Below are 19,784 nucleotides of genomic sequence, written 5' to 3' on the forward strand. Positions count from 1 at the left end.
CAGGTTAACCAACTATGATTTCACCATCAAGTGCCGGGCCGGCCGTACCAACGTTAATGCCTATGCACTCTCCCGGATGCCCCACCTGTCGGAAGAAGGGCCAGAGGATGATGACCTCGAAGAGATCGAGTTGCCTGCATTTCACCAGCCGTTCACTGAGAAAGTGCACGTCCACCAACAACGAGTGAACCTGGATCCGCTGCCCCGACAGGAGTGGCAGGAAGCTCAGGACCAGGCACCTGCTGTCCGCCTGGTCAAGACCCTAGTGGAACAGGGTTCTGCTGGGATAGACCCTGCTGCCCCTGCCGAAGCCCAACGTCTGTGGCGAGAACGGACCCGGCTGTACCTACACCAGGGGAAGTTGTATCGCGAGCTGATTAATCCAAAGACTCACGAGAAGATCCGCCAGCTGGTGATTCCCCAGGCTAAAGTGCCCACCGTCCTGCAAGCATACCATGATGGTGCTGGGCACTTCGGGTGGAAGAAGCAGGAGATGTTGATGAGAGAGCGGTTCTATTGGAGTGGAATGCGGGAATCTGTGGAGGCCTGGTGCCGAGAATGTGGCCCTTGCGCATTGAGAAGGAAAGACGAGGCCAGCCAGAAGGCACCCCTACACCCGATCATTACATACCAACCGCTGGAGCTGGTTGCCCTTGACCATGTAAAGCTCACCCCCAGCCGAAATGGGTACACCTACGCTCTGACCATCGTAGACCACTACTCGAGGTTCATGGTGGTTGTCCCAGTTAAGGACTTAACCGGCCGCACCGCTGCTAAGGCTTTCCAGGCTTATTTCTGTCGACCGCATGGGTACCCGGAGAAGGTGTTTACTGACCAGAGTCCGGCCTTTGAAGCAGAGGTATTCCAGGAATTCTGCCAGTTGTACGGCTGCAAGAAAATCAGAACCACGCCTTACCACGCCCAAACCAATGGCATGTGTGAAAAGATGAACCACTTGGTCCTGGGCCTCCTCAAGACGTTACCGCTGGAAGAGCGGAACCTGTGGCCGGAGAAGCTACCTGACCTGGTCCATATGTACAACAACATCCGTTCCAGCTCTACGAAATACACTCCAGCATACCTGATGAAGCTCGTCCCGGCCGGCTACCGGTGGATCTGGAAATGGGCTTCGAAGCTCCAGAAGCACTCCCTTCGACAGTTGAATGGGACACTCGGCGGAGAGCACAGTACCGACAGATCCAGGAATATGTTGAGAAGAACTTGTGACGGAGCCGGGGACAACAGGAGCAGTGCAACAACAAGAAGGCGCCCGCCGGTCCCTTCCAGCCTGGGGATGTAGTGCTGAAGCGGAAAAGGAGGGCCCACAAGCTGGATGATCAATGGGAAAAAACCCCGTATGTAGTCCAGCCCACAGGATGGGAGAATGGGAAGGCCTATCAGATCAGCTGTGACCAGGGGGGGACTTTGGCTACAGTTTCCCGAGACCACCTGAAGAAGTGCCCACCAGCATTGAGAGTAGCGGATGAGGCTCCAGTTCCCAGTCCAGTGGAGAAGGAAAAAGAGGTAATCCACACTATGATGGGTGATTTTCCAGCAGACTGGCCTACACAGAACGGCGCGGTGATCCTTCCAGTGATACTGTTCCCACAACCCGTGGATGAAGAAATTATGGAAACGGTTAACCGCGAGCCAGTGCCCAGGGATGTACCTGTACTCAGCTCCCCTACGCCTCCGCCTGCCCCACATGATAGCAGGGAGGAGGAACTGATTGTTCCCTCCGCCCCAATGCCTGTCAACACTGACACCGGACCCCGAAGGTCCACTCGCCCCAACCTAGGTAGACCCCCACTTAGGTACAGGGAAACTACTCTTTAAAGAGGGGGAGGGGGGGCTTTATGTGTTGAGTGTACGGTTGAATGATAAGTGAAGATTAATCAACCGAAAAAGTTTACCTGATTGAACCGTGATTAAACTGGCCGTTGCCGGCAGCTGTTGTCCCCGTAGGGAATGTCTGCAACCGTTGCGTAAGGAACTGCTTACGGACAAGCCCGAGAACTTGCAGGGCAACCACAAACTTAGTGGAGTGTAAATAAAAATGTTTGTTGGCTTGACACTGTCACCGCCTCCGGAGAGGCTGATTTGGGAGAATGTGCCTGGAGGAAAGGGATGGCCCAGGCCCGCCACTACCGTAACCGGTGGCAATCCTCCGGGAGTTCAGAGGTCCCCATGGACGCGGGTCCCCTGAAAGAGACAGAACCCGCTCGGGCAACTTGGTGCTGGACTGGGGTCAAGGGGTGTTGCCCGCTTCTTAGGGGCAGCATCAGGGCCAGGTTGTTTGGGTGGGAGAAGAGCGGAAGCCGTACCGTTGAAACTGTTTATAATGTTTTTAAATGTTTTACCGTTTTTACTCTTTTTCAGTTTTGAAAATAAAACCGGTGATGGACGGGCAGCCCGCGGACGGTCTGCATTTTACTAAGGGGGAATGTGGCGCCCTGGACAAACCAGGTCGTCACAGGCACTACACCAACACACCCCACACCCCGGTTAGGCACACCGAAGTCAAACACAAATCCTTGTTGCCTTCCTCCAGGGGCTGATGTCCACACCAGGGGGTGGGCCAGGCGGTTGGTCCCGCCCACCGAGGAGTTCACAGTCCTGGAGGCGGGAAAAGGAGTCAGATCAGTTTTGGAGAGTGAAGTGGTAGTAGACTGCATTTTGGCTTAAAACGCTGCAGTTCAAAACGCTGCGGAAACGCATGAAAAAACGCAAAGTGCGCATATGGTCTTAAAGTGACTTTGAGGGGCCTATGTGATAGAAAATACCCAAAAGTGACACCAATTCTAAAAACCGCACCCCTCAAAGTGCTCAAAATGACATTCTCAAAGTTAATTAACCTTTGTGTTGCTTCACAGGAATTCAAGCAATAAGGAAGGAAAAAAAAGGAACATTTTAATTTTTTCATTTCACAAGGGTAATAGGAGAAAAGGCACTATACAATTTGTTATGCAATTTCTCTTGAGCATGCCAATACCTCATATGTGTTAGAAAACTACTGTTTGGGTGCAAGGCAGGGAGCAGAAGGGAAGGAGCGCCGGTACCGGATCGGGAAGTGAGGAGAAGCCAGCACCATTCGGCAGGGCTTACGGACCCCGACCAGGCTAGGAGTCGCCGTAAAACCGGTCAAATCCGTTAGCGAAGGGAACCTCCGGGGTTTCCCAGCAGCCAAGACCCGATTGAAGGCAACAGCTCACACCGTAGAGGGAAACACAGTCACCGCCAAGGATACAGTTCCCAGGGCCAGAGCCTGCGGGCAAAAGGGGCTCCCTCAGCATCCATCCAAGCTGGGGAGCGGGTTACTGGTGGGAAGCCATTGGAACCGTAAACACAACACAGGTGCAGGGAAAAGCAGTCACCATCAACCTGCCGGGATGAGAACAACCGCAGCCGCCTGTGGGACCCGTCCATCCAGCCGTTTGTTTGACCAGAGACTCTGTGTGAATTACTGGCTGAGTGAGTACCACTGTGCCGTGCGGCACAGCGCTGCCCCCGCGACCCTGCACCTCACCAGGCCCCGTAACCCGCCTGTCATCCATCCCTCCCTCACCGGGCCCCGGGACAACCAACCCCCCTACCCACGGAGGGGAGAAAAACAACATCCAAGCTGCTCCCTGTCATCGCTCCCGGGATCCCCGTCCAGAGCAGCGGTGGTGTCACAACCTCACCACAACCGTGGGTGGCGTCACGGACAATATCCCCAAACCACACCACCCCCCTTTCACTCACGGGCGAGGAGCGCCGCTCGAGTCCCCGGGATCCGGCCCACCGCTCGAGCCACCACCGAGCAGCAGCAGCAGCCGGACCCGAGCAGTGAGTTAGCGCAGCGTCCCCTCCTCCGCCCGCCACAGAAACGCCTCACAAGTGACCACACTTTGGAAACTAGACCCCTCAAGGAATTTATCTAGGAGGTGTGGTGAGCTCCTTGAACACCCAGGTGATTCACAGAATTTTATAACGTTGAGCCGTGAAAATAAAAAAAATGCTTTAGCCACAATTTTTTTTATTTTCGCAAGTGTGACAGGAAAAAATGCACCAAACAGTTTGTTCTGCAATTTCGCCGCAGTACGCCGATATAGCATATGTGGTGGAAATCTACTGCTTCGGTGCACGGCTCAGAAGGGAAAAAGTGCCATTTTGGTAGGAATAGATTGCGAATGCCATGTCACATTTGAAGAGCTCCATGCCAAAACAGCAGAAAACTCCACACATTTTGCAAACTACACCTCTGTGGAATTCATGTAGGTGAATAGTGAGCATTTTTAACCTTCAGACATTTCATAGAATTGTATACATTGGTCTGAGTAAATAAAAAGAATTTTTTTTGCAATACCATGTTGCTTTGGCCCCAAGGTTTTAATTTTCAAAAGGGATAATGGGAGAAAACGAACAATAACATTTGTGCAATCTATTCTGAGTTTTTCACAGCCCTATATGTGGTCAAAAACTGCTTTTGAGGCACAGTACAAAGTTCAGAAAGGAAGTATTACCATATTGGACTTTAGATTTTGCTGGAATGGTTTGAGGGTCACAGTGGCAAAGCCCCTGAGGTGCCAGGACAGCTGCCCCCCCCCCACAAGTGACCCCATCTTACTAACTACACTTCTCAATGAATTTATCTAGGGGTGAAGTGAACATATTAGTACCATGGTTGTGTCACAGACTGTTATACCATTGGGAAGTGAAGAAAAAAATAATTGCATTGTTTTAGCCCCAGATTTTGCATTTTCACACAGGGAAATGGGTAAAATGGCACCAAAATTTTTCACAAAATTTCTGCTGAATGTGGTAATATCCCATATGTGGCTGTAGAATACTTCTTAGCAGTGGCGTAACTAGAGTTCCATGGGCCCCAATACAAAATCTGGACCTGGGCCCCCCGTCCCCGCCCCCTCAGGATACATGATAATTATGCTGACACTTGGCTCTTTCTTTCAGCACCCAGCTTTCAATTTTCTGATATCCATCTTGTACTCTGCACCCAACTTTCCAATGCTCTGCTATACATTTTTCCCTCAGCACCCAGCTTGCCCTTAATATCAGAGCATGAGAAAGCTGGGTGCTGATGGAAAGATGTATAGCAAAACATGGGAAAGTTGAGCACTGAGAGAAAGATGTATAGCAGAGCAAGGGAAAGCTGGGTGCTGAGGACAAGATGGATATCAGAATATAGGAAAGATAGGTGCTGAGAGATATTAGACCATGGGAAAGCTGGGTACTGATTTAAATATGTATAGGAGAACTGGGGAAAGCTGGGCGCTGAGGGAAAGGTGTATAGCAAAACATGGGAAATCTGGGAGCTGAGGAAAGAGCCTCATTCCCTCAGCACCTAGCATTCCCATCCCATGCTTGTATCTTTGTCCCCATCCTGTTATATAGCTGCATCAATTTTTTTGTTGTACATTATATTTGTGCTATAAATAACCTTATTGTATAGTTAGAGAAAAGAAAAAGCCAGCTCACCACAGCTTCTCAGTCCGGAGTTGCTCACAATGCTCGCATGAAGACACCCAGGCTAGGGCTAGTAGATCTAGGAAAAACAAAATCCAGCGAGTTTAGGCATGAATATATTAATTCCTATATTCCACCATATAGTAGTATACAGCTCTTATATTACACTATATAGTAGTATGCAGCCCCCAAATAGTAGTATGCAACCCCCATATAGTAGTATGCTGTCCTTATATTCCTCCGTATAGTAGTAAGCAGCCTTTATATTCCTCCATATAGTTTTATGCAGCCCCCATATAGTATTATGCAGCCCCTATATTCCTCTATATAGTAGTAGTGGTTTGCAGAGTAGAAAGAAGAACGGGTTTGAATACCGCGCCAAAACCACAGATTCACCGAAGATTTGGAAGGATCCCTTTATTCACACAGGTCTATGCGTTTCAGGGACATTTGCGTCCCCTTCATCAGGACAAATATAGTATTCCCTATATCTGATATTCATCAGGAAGGAGGACAGAGAGATGATCAATGTTCCTTTATTGTAGCTTGTGTCTACGCGTTTCAGGAGCTCTGCTCCCTTCATCAAGACATACAGCACAAAAACAACATATCTGCAGTTGATCCAAGGATCCCAGCATAAATACAATAAAAATCCCAGCTTACTTTTACTTACAGTTTCCACTGTGAGGAACATAGTAAGGAAATGGAAGAACACAGGTACAGCTCTTGTTAAGCCCAGAAGTGGCAGGCCAAGAAAAATATCAGAAAGGCAGAGAAGAAGAATGGTGAGAACAGTCAAGGACAATCCACAGACCACCTCCAAAGACCTGCAGCTTCTTGCTGCAGATGGTGTCAATGTGCATCGGTCAATAATACAGCCCACGTTGCACAAGGAGAAGCTGTATGGGAGAGTGATGCGAAAGAAACCGTTTCTGCAAGCACGCCACAAACAGAGTCGCCTGAGGTATGCAAAAGCACATTTGGACAAGCCAGTAACATTTTGGAAGAAGGTCCTGTGGACTGATGAAACAAAAATTGAGTTGTTTGGTCATACAAAAAGGCGTTATGCATGGAGGCAAGAAAACACGGCATTCCAAGAAAAGCACTTGCTACCCACAGTAAAATTTGGTGGAGGTTCCATCATGCTTTGGGGCTGTGTGGCCAATGCCGCCACCAGGAATCTTGTTAAAGTTGAGGGTCGCATGGATTCAACTCAGTATCAGCAGATTCTTCACAATAATGTGCAAGAATCAGTGACGAAGTTGAAGTTACGCAGGGGATGGATATTTCAGCAAGACAATGATCCAAAACACCGCTCCAAATCTACATGCATTCATGCAGAGGAACAATTACAATATTCTGGAATGGCCATCCCAGTCCCCAGACCTGAATATCATTGAAAATCTGTGGGATGATTTGAAGCGTGCTGTCCATGCTCGGCGACCATCAAACTTAACTGAACTGGAATTGTTTTGTAAACAGGAAAGGTCAAATATACCTTCATCCGGAATCCAGGAACTTATTAAAAGCTACAGGAAGCGACTAGAGGCTGTTATTTTTGCACAAGGAGGATCTACAAAATATTGTCACTTTTATGTTGAGATGCCCATACTTTTGCACTGGTCAAATTTTGTTTAAATGCGGATTGCACATTTTCTGTTAGTACAATAAACCTCATTTGAATCCAGAAATATTACTCAGTCCATCAGTTATTAGATATATGAAACTGAAATAGCTGTTGCAAAACCCCAAATTGTTATAAAGAAAAAAGGTTAACATTAATAGGGGTGCCCAAACTTTTTCATATGACTTTATGAAGCGGAGTTTGCGGTTGATCGTTGGTGAAGTGGCGCTAGACTAGATTTGGTCTTGATGTGAAACAAATGACAATAACTTGGGATATCTGGCATTAATAAACATCTTCAGAACATTTGCGAAGTTGTATAACTTTTAGTTTAATGTGTTGCTGTCTCTGAATTGCAGCTTATTAAAAACATGAGTGTCAGCAGCACAAGCCAGTCCTTAGTGGGATTGCTTCTACATAGTGCATGCATTACTTTAGCTAAAATTGGAGCTTTGAGACTGGAAACACAGCTCAGGAAGCTGAGGGAGGGAACCAGAGACAAGGGGAGGTGGCTGCTCTCTGGGCTGTGTGGAATGAGACGACTGAGGGCAGACATGGATGAACAAGAACCTGAGCTCTGAGCTCAGCTTGGCCACTTGGCCGGACTAGAAATGAACTATTCTACCTCTCAGATGTCTGGAAGACCTCACTTGGCACAATCCTAGATAACACACAGCTGAGGATCCCTGCAAGATAAGTCTGGAGCCTGACTTCCAGAGGAACCCAGGAACAAGGGGGAAGACAAAAAAAGCTGCTTTTTGTGTATTTATGTTATTGTACATTGCTTGACTAGGATGATCACACTTAAGATGGGACAAAAGAGACTGTGGCTCTCTGCAGATCTTCCGAACAGATCTCTGTAAGCAGCAGCAGTGAAGACAGAGGTCCTGGGACAGCAGGAGGAAGGGAGCAAGCAGAGGAAGAGGACTGCCTGTTCCTGCAATGCCCTGGCTGAGTGGTGGCAGGAGGAGAAGGCAACAGCAGTCCCAGCAGCAGCATCACCATCAACAGCAGCCATGCCCATCTCAGTGCCCACTGCCTGGCATGAGGGAGAGTTCAGAGCTGCCTTTACCAGCTGGCTGGGAGGAGGCAAGAGACTTTGATGGCAGGGTATTTTATATTGATCACAACACCAGACAGACCTCATGGATAGACCCAAGAGACAGGTAATTCACGTGTTTCTAATCTGTACCCACTTCTGTAATGGCCAACTAGGCCTGGGCACTGCCATGCTGGGTATGTGCTCATGCTGAGTTTTTGGTGGAGACGTTTTCTGCACCTTGTAGCAGAAAAATGCACCAAAAAATGCAGCGTGTGCATAAGGCTGTTTTCACACATCCGGTTTTTGCTGGGCGGCACAATACGGCGCTTTGCAGAAAAAACACAACCGTTTTTTTTTTTGCCGCCGGTTGCGTTTTTCCTGCATAGACTTGCATTAGCGCCGTATTGTGCCGCATGGCCTTGCGTTGCGTCCGTTTTTTGCCGGATGCGGCATATTTAGCCCATGTGGCGACCGGATGGAACATTGCCTGGCACGTTTTTTCGTGTGGCGAAAAAAACACATCGTGTCAAATCCGGCGCGATGCGGCGCAATTTACAATGTAAGCCTATGGATGCCGGATGTGGCGTCCTGCGGCAAAAAACGCAGGATGCGTTTTTTTTGCACTGCGCATGCTCCGTATCAAGCCGCATCTGTCAAAAAACGACAGGCCGCCGAGAAAAACTTTATGCAATGGACCCGTGTTTTTCGCCGCATCCATTGCATAGGTTTTTGAACAGGATTGAGCCGCACTGCTAAAACCGGATGTATGAAAGCAGCCTAAGGCCTTAATTTGCTTTATTGACTAAGTCTACGTGCCCACGATCAGGACCCGCTGCGTGCTGGACGCGGCGAGACTCCTCCGCAAGAGAACGTAGATGCCCATGCACACGATCAAGGTTTGGTGCGCTGTGGTCTCTTGCTTCTGCTTGTGACTCCACAGCAAAAAGTTGACATGCTTGCGGCTCATTAATCCGCACTGCAGGTCAGTTTTCGCTGCTGGCTGTACGCGCACAATGGGCACAGGATTTCTAGAAATCCCATCCACTGTGCTTGTTCTGTACAATGCAGCGTTTTGAACGCAGTGAAATGACGCTGCATCCAAAATGCTGAAAACAGTGATTGTGTGCCTTATCCTAATATCTATTGGATACTCATAAATGAACTCGACAATCACACTTGAAAATATGAAAGGTATTTTTCAATAGAAAGTTTAGTTTCACAGCACAAGGAAAATTCTTTTGCAGATATTTGTAAATGGTATGTATGGCCTTGTATCTGGCAGTAGAAAATTGGCTTCAAATATTTAGAGCTGAGTTATTTAAAGTTGCTTATGTGTGCGGGAAACAATTGTATCAACTACAAAAGACTGAAGATCTTTCCTATTACCACTAAATTTATTGAAACTTTACTGTAGATGCAGTAATAATAGTGTCCTGCTCTTCATATAAGGCCTGCAACACACATCCATGCCGCCGGTACGTGTTTGGGACTTTTTGACACGTACCGGCGGCACGAACACACGTGCACCAATGTTACCCTATGGTAACAGGCACACACATAAAGCCATACGGAACTTGTGTCCGTGTGGTTTGTACGTGTGTGCGTTTTTTAACACAGATGACATGTCCGCGTTTCACTGGCATCATGCAGACACGGACCCGCTAAAGTCAATGGGTCCGGGTCTGCACGTACGTGACACGGACGTGTGTTTTCCGTACGGTCCGTGTGGTTTTATATTTTTTTTTTATAAATGGTGAAACGGCTCAAGACACACAAACTGCACACGGACATGACACGTACGTATCTCACGCATGCACGTACATTCAATACGCACGCACAGCAAGCATACACCATCACACTTATGTCACACGTACCGGAGAAATGGACATCCAAAACGGAACACTGACCCGAAAAACGGACCGCAAGACATGCACGTGTTTTTTGCGGATGTGTGTTTCAGGCCTTAATGATAGCTTTCAGGAGGATTCTGGCCCAAAAATGCCACCAATCTGCTAACCAGGATGATTGGAGGTTGGCAATCGTCTGCTTCTATACTTTGGCCAATGCAATGTAAAGTAGAAAAAAGCTTTGAAAATAATATCTATTTTTAAATTAATTTTAAAGAGTCCTAAGGGTGGAGCTGCTTTCCTCACCGGTCACGCTCAACAAATCTCAGCTTTATCCAATGAGGCTGCATAAACTGGATCCCAGTCTGAAGGATACCAATATCTGACCAGCTGGTGGGACTTCAGAGGAACAGCCCAATGTCCACCCCCAATGTCCAAAGGCATCCTTTTTTGTATTTTTTAATCACCCATAATGATTGAAAACCTACATAAACGCCATTATCATCTTCCTCAATCCACAGTAAATATATAGTCAAAAAAGTCATCCTTTAGTTACAGTATAGGCGTAGAATAATTTCTAGATTCCAGATATTCGCAAACTGTGCAAAAGTCTCAGTGAAGTAGCATGAAAAAAAGATGCATAGGTAACTTGTGGCCTGGTGCATATTTCTAAGTAGGTGATAGTTATATCCAGGGCTGTGGAGTCGGAGTCGGAGTCGGAGTCGGAGTCGGAGTCGGAGCTCATTTTGGTGGAGTCGGAGTCGGTATAAAATGCACCGACTCCGACTCTTAAAATATATAATAAATTGGGGACAGGAGTGCAATGCAGAATGTGCTGAATATTTTACTAAATAATAACATTTAGTATAATGCTTATATTTAAGTGAAAAATTTATTGTAGTACAATGTGAACATCAGACATTTAATTGTTTTTATGATACAATAATCAAGATATTTAGATAGAACATAAAATATTTATTGGAATACAACTTTAGAACACAAAAAACTAATAAATTGTAAATATGTAATATATATATATATATATATATATATATATATATATATATATATATATATATATATACACACAGTGTATATACACACACAAGATATATATGTAATCTACTGTATATTACATAGTGTATTACATATTTACAATTTATTACAGTTTTTTGTGTTCTAAAGTTGTATTCCAATAAATATATTTTATGTTCTATCCAAATATCTTGATTATCGTATCATAAAAATTATTAAATGTCTGATGTTCACATACACATATTCATGTACTACAATAAATTTTTCACCTAACTAAGCAATATATGTAGGAGTCGGAGCCGGAGTCGGAGCCGGAGTCGGAGTCGGAGCCGGAGTCGGTGCAAGAGAATTTGAGGAGTCGGAGTCGGAGTCGGAGTCGAAGGTTTGGCTTACCGACTCCACAGCCCTGGTTATATATCCATTTTTTCTTTTTTTATAGATTGATGGCTATATATATATATATATGTATGTATATATATATATATATATATATATATATATATATATATATATATATATATATATATATATATATATATATATATATATATATATATACACACACATATATATAACATTGTTTCCACTTTTTATAATTTACAGTTCGGTATTCATTGAGTACGTTATTTCTTCTATTTTTTTTAGTTCAAGTTTCATGCAGTGAAGATAATGTGAAGTGTACATTTTGTAGAAAGCCTATGTGCCTTATTGAGGCTATGTGCCCACGCTGCGGAAAATGCGCGGATTTTGCCGCGGATTTCTCGCGGAAAAGCCGCGGATTTCCCGAAAATCTGCAGCTCAGGCACTTCCCAGCCATTTCTATGGCATTTTGGAAATGCTGTGCCCACGCTGCGGATTTTTCCGCAGCAGATTTTGTGCGGATTTTGATCTGGAAAAATCTGCAACATGTCAATTATTGTTGCGGATTTTCATCCGGATTTTGGCTTTAAAATTGGGGGGAAAAAAAAAATCCGCGGCAAATCCGCACCTTTGAAAAGGTGCGGATTTTGCGGGAAAGCTGCGGATTTTGATGCAGAAAAATCCGCAGCTACATTCTCCCGTGGACACATAGCCTTAAGGCTACATGCGCACGCTGCGTTTATTGCTGCGTTTTTGGCTACAGTTTTGTTGTCAGAACTTTGACATTTGACTTCCCAGCAAAGTCTATGAGATGTCAGATTTTCTATGCGCACATTGCAGTTTATTTGTCAGCGTTTTCTTTGTCAAAAGTTTGTGACAAAAAAAAATGCACCATGTTCATTCTTCCTGCGTTTCGTCAACATTTGTCACAAAAACACAGCAAAAACGCATGTTGTGAAAAACGCACTGAAAACGCAGAAAAACACAAATTCCAAGCATTTTTTGTGACCTTTCCAGGCTCTCTCTGACAAGGTGCAGTTTTGGCTGCAGTTTGTGAACACAAAAAGATGCAGCGTGCGCATGTAGCCTAAACCTTTCTGTGTAAGGCCACTTTCACACTGCGCTCCGATCTCCGGTCAGTGGTCCTGTTGGGGCTTCCATCTGAACGGGTTTGAACATATGTGCTGATGGGGCCATTGACTATAAGGCTATGTGCCCACGGGAGCTCGCATCTGCGGATATATCCGCAGGTATGTCTGCAGGTTTCCCGCAGCTAATCCCCAGAATCCGCAGCTATCCATTACTGCGGGATTCCAGTGAAATATCTGCGGTAAACCTGCGGACAATCGTGCGACTTATGTGCGGAAGTCCTGGCCTGTATCTCCATAGTGGAGAGGTGGGACATCTGCAGATATTTCCGCAGGAATAATTGACATGCAGTTATGTGCAGCTGCGAGACATCCACAGCATATTCCACAGCCGCACATATGGACACAGACACTCCCCATGTCCCATATGATAACATGGGGAGTGTCTGTACTTTCTAAAACCTGCAGCTTTATCAAGAAAATCATGATCAAATCCGCAGGTGTTCTGTGGCAAAATCCGCGGGAACATTGTCCCATGGGCACATAGCCTTATGGGGCATATGGAGTCACTGTGTGCTCTGTCGTACTCCATTTTCGGGAATATACACCTATTGGAGGACGGAGAGCATATGCCCCTGAAAATGGTGCACGACAAAGCACACGGTGACTCCGTCTGCACCATTGTAGTTAAAGGTTCCGCCGGCACATATGTCCGAAACCCGTTTTGCGAGGGGTTCGGATTGAAGCACCGACGGGACCACTGACGGGGAGAGGAACCCAGTGTGAAAGCCGCCTTAGTGATCTAGGTCGCGTGTGGAATCAGAACTCTGCTTTTATTTTGTAAACTGAATTGGAAAATTGAAACATGGCCTGTGATTGGATGATAATGGTTGGCTGAAGAAAGCCCAGTAACTGATGGTAACAGTCTATGCAACAATGGTCCTCATGACTTGTGTAAAGCAATTAATTAGGGTATGTACACACTGTGACCTTTTACTGCGTTTTTGAGGAGATTTTTGGACAGTTTCTACTCCCGGTTTTTGCTCCAAAAAGTAATAAAATCCCCTCAGTGTGAACATACCCGTAGGCAATGTTACCACAAGTATTTGGGGAGTTTTATTTTATGTTGCAGACTTTCTTCAGCATTTCGCCGCCTATTAGTTAAATGAGGTTACTTGCATTTTTTTGCTTTTACATGCATTTTTATCTTGTTGGCAATGCGGTATTTCGCTCTTTTTGGTGTGTCATGTTTTATATAAAGCGGCTTTTGTTTTTGATACTTCCTGTGATTTTGCTTTGACAAAACTTTATTGACACAGTCGTCTGGACTACAGGCATTTTAGTACGTTTTTTGTGAGCAATGAAATATCCTACGTCAAAAACTCATCCTGGGAATGTAACCTTAGAGTTCAGCTTTCACTTTATAAAGTCTTTTAAATGAAACTTGGGCCGAAACCAGTCACAATATAAGCTTCCCCTTAACCAGGGCAGTATAACGAATGAAAGCTGAACTCTGATTTGTTGCTATGGGCAACACAGATTATTTTTTCGCTTGGACACTTTATAGACAGTTGGAATCAATCACTCTCCTCAGAGGTTTTATGCCGTGTAACTCTGCTGCCAGTGATTGGCTGCAGTGGTCATGGGGGTGTACAGGACGTCACCAATGAAAGCAAGGTAAACAGAAGACTAGTGGGGTTGATTGCTATATTTAGTTGTATTGTTGACTGTATGAAACTTATTAAAGAGAACCTGTCAGGTCCAATATGCACCCAGAACCACGAGCAGTTCTGAGTGCATAGTGCTAATTCCTGCCTAACCGTCCCTGTATACACTAGCGTAGATAAAATATATTCCATATTACTGGAACCATATGGTGGATTTTTTAAAAGGAATAATATAGGAAAAAACTCTCCACTCTTGATTTGGTGACAGGTCCCCTTTAACTTGGAAGACCCCTTTAAAGAGAACCTATCATGAACCACGAGCAGTTCTGGGTGCGTATTACTAATCCCTGCCTAGCAGTCCCTGCATCTGGTAGCATAGGTAAAGGGATCTTAGAAAAAGTATTTCTAAAGATCTTACATCATATGCTAATGAGCGCGGGGACTTGTCCCCTGGGCATTTGTTCCCTTGGTAGTCGGCCCCATTAGCATGTTAGTATGTCCCTGTAGATGTGCTAACATACTAATGAATGCGCAGTGTCAGAGGATGATCTCACTCACCTCTCCGCTGCCATCGCAGCCCGACGCTGGATTTCGGCTCAGTGCACATGATCCTAGAGTTTCGGTCATGCGCACTATGAAGCCGGTTGTATGCGTCCTGGCTTCAAACTGAAGTAGTGCGCATGACTGGAAGTCCGGGGATTATACGCACTGAGCCGAAATCCAGTGTCAGGTGGCAATGGTGGTGGAGAGGTGAGTGAGATCATCCTCTAACGCTGCACATTCATTAGCATGTTAGCACACCCACAGGGACGGACTAACCATGTTAATGGAGCCGACTGGCCGGAGAACTAACGCCCTGGGGACTAGTCCCCGTGCTCATTAGCATACGATAAAAGATCTTTAGAAATACTTTTTCTATAGATCCCTTTTATCTATGCGAGTGTATACAGGGACGGTTAGCCAAGGATTATCAATATGCACCCAGAACTGCTCGTGGTTCCTGACTGGTTCCCTTTAACTTGGAAGACCCCTTTAAAGAGAACCTGTCACCAAATCAAGAGTGGAGAGTTTTTTCCTATTTTATAACTTAAAAAAAAAATACATCATATGGTTCCAGTAATATGAGTATTTTTATTCAGTTCTAATTTTTATTGTCTTTACTAAGGGGATGTGACTCACCGGATTATGTGGTCTTTAGGCTGCTTTGTATTATTACCTCATTGGACACACCACCTTATTAAGACCACAAAATTTGCACTAAATAAAAGGCCCTCATCTACGGGAATAAAATAGGGACAGGTCTCCGTTAAGTATTTATAAACTTTACTCGTTGTTAGGATTGGTTTACTCTGTCTTGTGGCTTCAATATAGGTAAGATTTTGCATTCGCATTCTCTACATCCAGAGTTGCTATTGGTTATGTCCTCTCCCAGCAGATTAAACCCACTGTTGATGAGGCAACCTGACTTCCCTAAGCTTGTTGCACATTCGGTCAGACTTTATTTTTGCTATGTATTTGGCCATATGTATTAACCCCTGGTGAAGACTCCTCCTGTGGCGATACGCGTAGGGTACTTATTCTCATATGGTGCTTTTTCTGTGAGCCAATTTATTCATATGACTATGCATATCACTTTATTGCACTGTTCCACTATTTATTTCTTTTTGATACTGAATTATTTTTTGTATTATCTGTTTGTGTTTTGCGCCTCTATTTTATTATTGAACATATTTTATATTCAAATGGCTCTATGGATTGTCATGCCTGTCATATTATTTGTATGCCAGTGGCACATTTTGTCATAGGAAACAGGATCTATGCACACTTTCATGTTTTATTTGTCCTGTGTAGGCTTTTGTCTTTTTTCTATATAATAAAAATTCAACTTACCGTATTTTTCGTTTTATAAGACGCACCGGAATATAAGACGCACCCCAAACTTAGACATAAAAAAAGGTAAAAAAAAGAAAAATGGGGTCCGTCTTATACTTTGGTGTTCTCTTACCGGAGGGGGGCAGCAGTGGTGGTGAAGCGGGGTCACAGGAGGCACAGGTTGTGCTGGCAGGCGTGGCAGGTCAGTGGCAGCGGGGTCCGTGGTTGCAGGTGCCGTGGCGTCCGTGGTTGCAGGCGTCCTGGCTTCCGCGGTGTGGGGTCCGTGGTGGCGGCAGCAGCCGTGGCGGGTGAGCCGTGCAGCAGGCCGGTGCAGTGAGTGTGTTCAGTGGTGGCGGCGGCAACTGCTCAGTGGTGGCAGGGACTGCTCAGTGGTGGAGTGTGTCCGCGGTCCCGGTTCAGTGGTGGCAGCGGCGACGACGGCTCAGTGGTGGAAGTGGCGGCGACGGCTCAGTGGTGGGAGCGGCGGCAACTGCTCAGTGGTGGCAGCGGCAGGGACTGCTCAGTGGTGGAGTGTGTCCGCGGTCCCGGTTCAGTGGTGGGAGCGGCGGCGACGGCTCAGTGGTGGGAGCGGCGGCGACGGCTCAGTGGTGGGAGCGGCGGCAACGGCTCAGTGGTGGGAGCGGCGGCGACTGCTCAGTGGTGGAGTGTGTCCGCGGACCCGATTCAAGTAATGGCGCCCGGAGCGACGCATGCGCAGATGGAGCTCTCATCCAAGGGCTCCATCTGCGCACGCGCTGACTCCCGGAGCAGCGCGTGCGCAGATGGAGCTCTCATCCAAGAGCTCCATCTGCGCCATCATTTGAAAGTGGGACCGCGGACAACTGGTAAGCTGCACAGCCGCCCGCCCCGCATGCACAGAGTGGCAGCCAGCAGGTTGCCCGCCCACCCTGCGTACAAGCCGCCGGGTACCTGTGCTTGCGTGCGGTGGCAGCCGGGTCCCCATGGCTGTGTGCGGGCGGCAGCTGGGTACCCATGGCTGTGTGAGGGCGGCAGCCGGGTACCTGTGTGAGGGCGGCAGCCGGCTGCCACCCGCACGGGCACCCGACTGCCGCTCGCAGGGTGGGCGGGCAGCCTGCTGGCTGCCACTCTGTGCATGCGTTTTATCACCAGATCAGCACTGTCCGGACTACAGCGCACATGAGCCCTGGTCTTGAAGTCCACCTCTTCTGTCACTGGCAATAGATATTGTACACACAAAGCTGTGTTGTGGGTGGGGTTAGCTTTCTGAGCTCTGCTGCATGCTACATCTAAAATCTGTGTCACTGCTTCTGCGCCCAGTAAACTAAGGGATACATCATTGGAATCTGGGTCTCTCTTCCCTACATTATGTTGGTTTCAAATGAAGTAGCAAAAACCTGCTGACAGATTCCCTTAAACATTTAGCAACTGCGACAGATCTTTTGTACATTTCTTTCCTCCACTTTAACTTGCGTTTTACAAGTATTTTGGTTAGCACTCCATATAATGGAAGTGGTGCCTGCTCCATTGGGGCTTTTGGTATTGGACATAATCATATCTATAAATCTCCATCCACCTGTCTGGGCAGTATGCATTATTATACCTAATTTCTGTGGAAAAATTGCCACTTTTCACAACTTTATTAAATGGTAATTACCGTATTTGTTATTTTCTGCATATGTAGTATACGATATAGTCCTTCAGTAGTCTGTAAAGTTTTCTGTACAATTCAACCCAGTGAAAGATGGTAATTTTGAATATTGTGCTCCATCTTCTGTAGCAAGGCTTCAAAATACAGTAAAAATAGTTCAATCTGTATCAGTGGGACCCGATCAGTGCTGGTTTCAGTTATACAAAATGGTGACCATAAAGCTGACCATATAAATTAGATAACAGGTAGCCTAACTTTCTAATTTGCGGACAACTGTCCAAACTATTCCCGAAAGTTGAGGTTAAGAAGGATTGAAAAGGAAGGAACAAAGTATTTCAGCACTCCTAATCATGTATTCTGAAGGGAGAGCTGTCTGACACGCCTCTCTATGGAGGACACAAACATACTCAGCTAAGCCGACTGTGTGTGTGTGTGTGTGTGTGTTTGTGTGTAATATATATCTATATATATCTCTTAGTACAGACCAGAGGTTTGGACACACTTTCTCATCTTTATATTCATGACTCTGAAAATTGTAGATTCACATTGAAGACATCAAAACTATGAATGAAAACATGTGGAATGAAATACTTAAAAAAGTGTGAAACAACTGAAAATATGTCTTATATTCTAGGTTCTTCAAAGTAGCCACCTTTTGCTTTGATTACTGCTTTGCACACTCTTGGCATTCTCTTGATGAGCTTCAAGAGGTAGTCACCGGAAATGGTCTTCCAACAGTCTTGAAGGAGTTCCCAGAGATGCTTAGCACTTGTTGGCCCTTTTGCCTTCACTCTGCGGTCCAGCTCACCCCAAACCATCTCGATTGGGTTCAGGTCTGGTGATTGTGGAGGCCAGGTCATCTGGCATAGCACCCCATCACTCTCCTTCTTAGTCAAATAGCCCTTATACAGCCTGGAGGTGTGTTTGAGGTCATTGTCCTGTTGAAAAATAAATGATGGTCCAACTAAACGAAAACCGGATGGAATAGCACGCCGCTGCAAGATGCTGTGGTAGCCATGCTGGTTCAGTGGCATTGACCTGGTCTCTAATCTGAGCTGCTGTTAACCTGCGATTTCTGAGGCTGGTGACTCTGATAAACCTATCCTCCGCAGCAGAGGTGACTCTTTGGCCTTCTTTTCCTGGGGCGGGCCTCATGTGAGCCGATTTCTTTGTAGCATTTGAATAGTTTTTGCCACTACACTTGGGGACACTGTCCAAGTTTTTCCAATTTTTCGGACTGACTGACCTTAATTTCTTAAAGTAATCATGGCCACTCGTTTTTCTTTACTTAGCTGCTTTTTTCTTGCCATAATACAAATTCTAAGTAAAGAAAAACAATTTTATTGTGTAGTTAATGTATGATTTTTGACTAATAATGGAAGGAAGACACAATATATTTTTATCAAAGATAAGTTTTATTGTTTAAAAATTGTGAATGTTTAACATGAAGCTGTAACTGTCACTAAATATTGTTGGGAACTAACTGCATTAACAGTATACTGTGTGATGTAGCATTATCATTGAAAAATGTGTCCTTAGTTTGTGGAAGATTCTCTTCTTCTGGCAGTTGTGTCTGAGATTCTGCTTCCGGAGTTAGTAAGGCGTTCTTGTGTTGTAGTGTGGCTTCTTCTTGAGGTTGTGTGTGATGTTCGTGCTCGTGTGGTTGTCTGATCTTCCTTTGTAGTATTGTGTTTCTTGTGACGTTGTTGTTGTTGGCTTCTTCCTGCTCTGGTTGTTGTGTTGCGTTTTTTTTTTCTTTTAGGAGCCCTTGTAAGGCCAGAAGGTTAAATGTTGTTTGTCGTAATCTGTGAAAGATGCCCACATAGACAGTGGTAGCGAATGATCAAGTAGAGTCTTCTTTATTTTTTTTTTATATTGAGTCAAATAATGAAGTCAGGGCAATGTGGCCCCATGATGTGGCCCCATCCTGTCATTGCCGCTATCCTGGTATGTGCCCCCATCATGGTATAGGCAGGATCCTTGTGTATGCAGCATCCTGGTCTGTGTCCCATCCTGGTATAGTCTCCATCCTTGTATGACCCTCATCCTCGTATGTGGGCTGATGCTTTGATGTGGCCCCATGCTGGTATGTGCCCCCTATTGTGGTGCAGCCACCATCCTGACATGTGCTCCCATCCTGGTCTGTGTGCGCA

The 19,784-nt window shown here is 45.9% G+C and overlaps 1 protein-coding gene across 1 annotated transcript in view; it reads left to right on the forward strand.

Moving 5' to 3' along the window:
* The first annotated feature begins 7,605 nt into the window (after positions 1-7,605).
* Positions 7,606-19,784, forward strand: part of WWC3 (WWC family member 3) — a 233,001-nt gene continuing 220,822 nt past the window's right edge. Inside the window, 1 exon segment of the mRNA XM_075335493.1 lies at positions 7,606-8,256. Within this exon segment, the coding sequence (XP_075191608.1) occupies positions 8,033-8,256 (224 nt within the window). The 5' untranslated portion in view covers positions 7,606-8,032.

Source organism: Anomaloglossus baeobatrachus, chromosome 2 (assembly GCF_048569485.1).
Source record: "Anomaloglossus baeobatrachus isolate aAnoBae1 chromosome 2, aAnoBae1.hap1, whole genome shotgun sequence".
Taxonomy (NCBI): Eukaryota; Metazoa; Chordata; class Amphibia; order Anura; family Aromobatidae; genus Anomaloglossus; species Anomaloglossus baeobatrachus.